Source organism: Alosa pseudoharengus, unplaced genomic scaffold (assembly GCF_046254945.1).
Source record: "Alosa pseudoharengus isolate Yale_2024_CS ecotype anadromous, Long Island Sound unplaced genomic scaffold, YU_APseudo_1.1 YU_APseudo_1.1_scf_8, whole genome shotgun sequence".
In the NCBI taxonomy this organism is placed as follows: domain Eukaryota; kingdom Metazoa; phylum Chordata; class Actinopteri; order Clupeiformes; family Clupeidae; genus Alosa; species Alosa pseudoharengus.
In genome coordinates, this window is record NW_027468870.1 from 35363058 (window position 1) to 35368057 (window position 5000).

The following is a 5000-nucleotide window of genomic DNA, read 5'->3' on the forward strand; positions in this document are numbered from 1 at the left end:
TGGACGCTGCGTGGCCCACGCCGGCATCGCCGCCGCCGCCGCGCCCAAGATGTTCTGCGGCGAGGACGGCCAGTGGGTGGGCCAGCTGACCACCACGTGCGCCTGCCAGCCGGGCTACGAGCCCAACGACGGCGACCTCCGCTGCAAAGGTGAGACGATGGAGTGTGTGTGTGTGTGTCTGTCTGTGTGTGTCTGTCTGTGTGTGTGTGTGTGTGTGTGTGAAAGCATGTGCCTATGGTTGTGACTGTGTGTACATTTGGGTGGTTTTCAATGTTCTGTGCGCAGTTGCATTTGTGTCGGTTGTGTGTGTGTGTGTGGTGTGTGTGTGTGTGTGTTTGTGCGTTTTTGTGTATGTGGGCCTGTGTGTGTCTGATGGAAGATGCTACATGGAAGCGGCTGGGTACAAGATGCAAGAAATAGCCAGTTTTGACAAGAAGAGGGAGAGGTGTGTGAGACGATGGAGGTGTGTGTGTATGTGTGTGTACGTGTGTGTGTATGTGTGTGTGTGTGTGTGTGTGTGTGTGTGTGTGTGTGTAAGGGTAGGGGTAAACAGGGGAAGTGGAACACCGGGCCTGATGGATGGCGCTGGTAAATGGGTCGGGCTGCAGAGTAGAGCAGAGCTGCACCCACATGCATTACCTTGTGAAGTTTTACCAACAACCACTTCACCCCAAAACACACACACACACACACACACAAACACAGAGAGAGATAGAGAGATAGAGAGAGAGAGACACCTGCTATCTCCTCTCATCTCCTCTCTCTCATTCTATCGTTCATCTCTATCCACCCCTCCACTCTTTCTTTTTGCGCCGTCTGTCTCCAGAGAGGGCATGTCCAAGTGTTAACGTAGATTAACGGTGACATTATGCACTAGATTCACAGTCTTAAGGAGGGGGGTTATGGAGAGGACAGCACAAGGAGAGTCGGGGAGACGGGGCAGCAAGCAGAGAAAAATGGAATTATGGGAAGGGAGATGCAATTACGGAGGAATAATTATATTGAGTGGAGAATGACACTGGGTATCCGCAGGCAAGCAGACTCAGATTCTGTTTTATCTGCATACACACACACACACACACACACACACACACACACACACACACACACACACACACACACACACACACACACACACACACACACACACACACACAGAGACATGGATGTATGCATGGAGGCAGCATGGTATGTATGCTTCCAATGGAGTAAATGTGTAAATTGTTTAAAATTGTCCCTGCCACTCCTGGCTTAATGGATCTGTCCATTTTTATAATAGTGAGAGATACCTCCCCCCACTCCGACATGCTGAATGGATTGCTCTCTATCTGTCATGCTAAACGGCACAGCTGTTCAGTCTGCGGGGGTCACAATGAGTGCCCTATAGAGTTACACATTTATAGTAGTCTTTATGCCCTCTCACACACACACACACACACACACACACACACATTTACATACATACATAGAGACATTTTTGATGGAAAGCATAGTGTTCAGCCAAAGTCATTGCTCTCACCTTGCTGTCAGCACGCGCATTTCAACAGATTCTCATTAGGGCTAAATAGAACAGTGTACCCTCTACAGAAAAGCTACATTCAACATCTAACACTGATGCATCGCTTGTTGTGTATTCCAGCTTTTGCCAAGTCCATCAAGTTGTAAAACAGTCTATCAACGATGCATATATCCAGGCCAACAGTACATTACTGTAATGAATTTGCTTTTTGTAACATGAGACACTTAGAGCCTCATTGTGGAGGTGGGATTGATGATGTATTCAGGGCAGCAGAGGTCCATGTAAGGGTCAGAAGAACAGCCCTGCCCAAGAGAATCCTGGGTATTGTTGTCCTATTGATCCAGAGCCAAATCTGGTGGGGTTAGGTGAATTGATTACGAAACCATGCGGAGTGGTAGTACAGTTGTTAATTAATGAAACTGAAGCGCACAAGATCAATCACACTCACACACTTATATCATTTGCAAAACTCTCTGTCTCGCATGCATACACACACACACACACACACACACACACAAACACACACACACACACACACACACACACACACACACACACACACACACACACACACAGACACCCAATATGCCCAGATGAGACCATGACAAAGAGCTCATCCTAATGACCTCAGCAATTAGTGTGTGGAGAGGAGAGCTGAGTGTGTGTGTGTGTGTGTGTGTGTGTGTGTGTGTGTGTGTGTGTGTGTGTGTGTGTGTGTGTGTGTGTGTGTGTGTGTGTGTGTGTGTAAGAGGGCGATTATGCTGAACGGCCTGAAGGGTGAGGGATGGGCGGGCCATGAGATCAGGGCAGGAGGTCACCGCCAAGAGGTCACAAGGTCACGCCAGCGGGATGCTCAGGCCCCTACGCCACACATACGCTCACACAGCGCCACCGCCCCACACGCCCTCCACACACACACACACACACACACACACACACACACACACACACACACACACACACACACACAACAACCAGCCGGCTCTTCAGATTTCATGGCTAGGGAGAAGACGGGGCGAGAGAATGGAGGGAGGAGAAAAGGAGAGGGAGGAGTGCCCCCCCCCCCTCTCCGCACATCAAAGGCCAAGAGACAATAGGGATGGAGGGATGGCATGAGGGGGAAGAGGGGGAGAGATAGTCCCCATTCAAAAGGGGTGCTGAACCCGACTAATGAGTGAAAATTAGCCACTCACACTTTTTCTATGCGCACAGACACTGGGCCTTTTGTACACGCCGCCCAAGCACTCCCACTCCTCCTCAACTCCTCTCTCCCTCCCTCGCTCTCTCTCTCTTTTTATCTCCTTTCACACACTCACACACTTCACTCTCTCAATCCCACACAAAGCCAGAATGCACATGCATGTGCATGCACACTCACACACACACACACACACACACACACACACACACACACACACACACACACAAGCACATACACAAAAGCTTTCTCACACAAACATGCGTCAGAATTAATGCCATGTTCTTTTTTAGGCCTCGCACCAACAAACAGCACACTCACTGGTTTTTGGGACTGGCTTCAAAGATTTTTAAACAACATACAAACACACACACACACACACACACACACACACACACACACACACACACACACACACACACACACACTAACCACTGTAAAGAGCCTTTAATCAAAACATGAGGCTAATCAGACCCTGTGTTCAGGATAAATAAGACTCATGTTAACTTAATCCAGATGCCCGCATCGTCCCATTAAGGCAGGGGAGTGGTGGTTGGAACGAGGGATCAGGGAGGGAAGGGTGGAGGGAGGGAGTGATAGAGAAAAGTGAGAGTGTGAGAAGTATAGACTCAATTCGCAGATCCACTGGGTGGATAGCATAGCCTTTATCTGACATTAATTCAAAGACATGCTGAGATTGCTGTTGTGCTGTCTATGTGTGTGTGTGTGTGTGTGTGTGTGTGTCTCTGTGTCTCTGTGTCTCTGTCTGTGTGTGTGCGTGTGTGTGCATGAGTGTGGCCGTTGGATGTGGGTGGCTTAAGGATGTGTTTGTGCATATCTTGGTGAGATGTTGCTGTTCAGACAGGCATTACTTGCTGCTGCTAGAAACAACAACTTCAGCAGTGCATTTATACACAGTACACACACACACACACACACACACACAGAGAAAGAGAGAGAGAGAGAGAAATAGATAGACTCAGAGCCCCAGACATACCGAAACAAAGCCCACCAGATCAAATGAGAGAAAACACCCTAGAATGTCTCAGACATGGACACACAACATCATCCATTCATACAGTAGATCTAATTACAAAGCTCTAACACTTGTGCAAGCTAGTGCCCATCAGACGTGGTCAACCTTGGTCTAAAATAAACACGGACACACATCGCCAATCCACTGGGTGTACTCCCTCTTATGCCTGAAGCTGTGTAGACAATACATCGCCAGCCCAGGCTAATTACATTGGGCTTGTTCCATTGTGTGTGTATGTGTGTGTGTGTGTGTGTGTGTGTGTGTGTGTGTGTGTGTGTGTGTGTGTGTGTGTGTGTGTGTGAGAGTGTGTGTATTGTGAAGTACCCCCCCCCCCATCCCCATCTCTTCTTTCCCCCTTGGAGTAATGTGAAAGGCAGGTCACCATGGGGTTGCATTCCTGCATGGAGGACAAAGGGAGCTTACACCTTCTGTCCTCCTCTCTCTCTCTATCTCTCTCTCTTTCTCTCTTTCTCTCTCTGTCTGTCTGTCTGTCTGTATCTTTCTCTTCCCGCACTCTCATTTTCTCTCTCTTTCTGTGTGTCTCTCTGTGTCATTACCTTTCTCTCTTTCTCTTTCTCTCCTCTACACTCTATCTTTCTCTTTCTCTCTCTCTCCCAGTGTCACTCCCTTCCCCTCTCCCTCTCTCCTCTCTCTCTCTCTCTCTCTCGCTCTCTCTCTCTCCATCTGTCCTGTATCAGTTGTCCTTTTCGTCTCATTAGGAGCTGAGTGCCTGGATGACTTCATGTGAACTTCTCTCTCTCGCTCCCACTCTAGACATGTGGCGTCCATCCATTTGACTTCTGACCACAATCCTTCAGTTCTGCCTCTTAACTGTGTGTGCTTGGCTCCCATGCGCTCTCCGACATATGGACCATGTATACAGTATGTGTGTGTCTGTGTGTGTGAGTGTGTGTGTGTGTGTGTTAGAGGGGTGATGTATGTGGCGTGTGTGCGAGGTTATTTGAATGGACCATAAAACTCTTTAAGTGGTTGCTCAGGCCCATCTGTGCGCACTAAAGGGGTTCCTCCTCCGCGGGGTTCGGCTATGGGCCGTTTGAGGGGGATTTATGAACGGGGGGTGGGGGGGGGGGGGTTGGCACTCCGTGTTCTTCACCAATCACACCCATCCCCCCCCCAAAAAAACTCTCCACTCTCAGAATGTACCTACTCACTCTTTACGAGCAAGACCTGTGCCAGTATTATACGAACCAGCATTTGTCATAAAGAAAGGGAAAAGTTCTGCTCGG

General features: G+C 48.9%; 1 protein-coding gene across 4 annotated transcripts in view; it reads left to right on the forward strand.

Annotated features, from left to right (window-relative positions):
• The window catches only part of ephb4a (eph receptor B4a), a 42751-nt gene that overhangs the window by 18143 nt on the left and 19608 nt on the right, over positions 1-5000 (forward strand). For all 4 annotated transcript variants that reach the window (XM_076275224.1, XM_076275226.1, XM_076275225.1 and 1 more), the window contains exon 4: positions 1-149. This exon is cut by the window's left edge and continues 236 nt beyond it. In XM_076275224.1, coding sequence (XP_076131339.1) covers positions 1-149 — 149 coding nt within the window. The remainder of the gene's footprint in view (positions 150-5000) is intronic.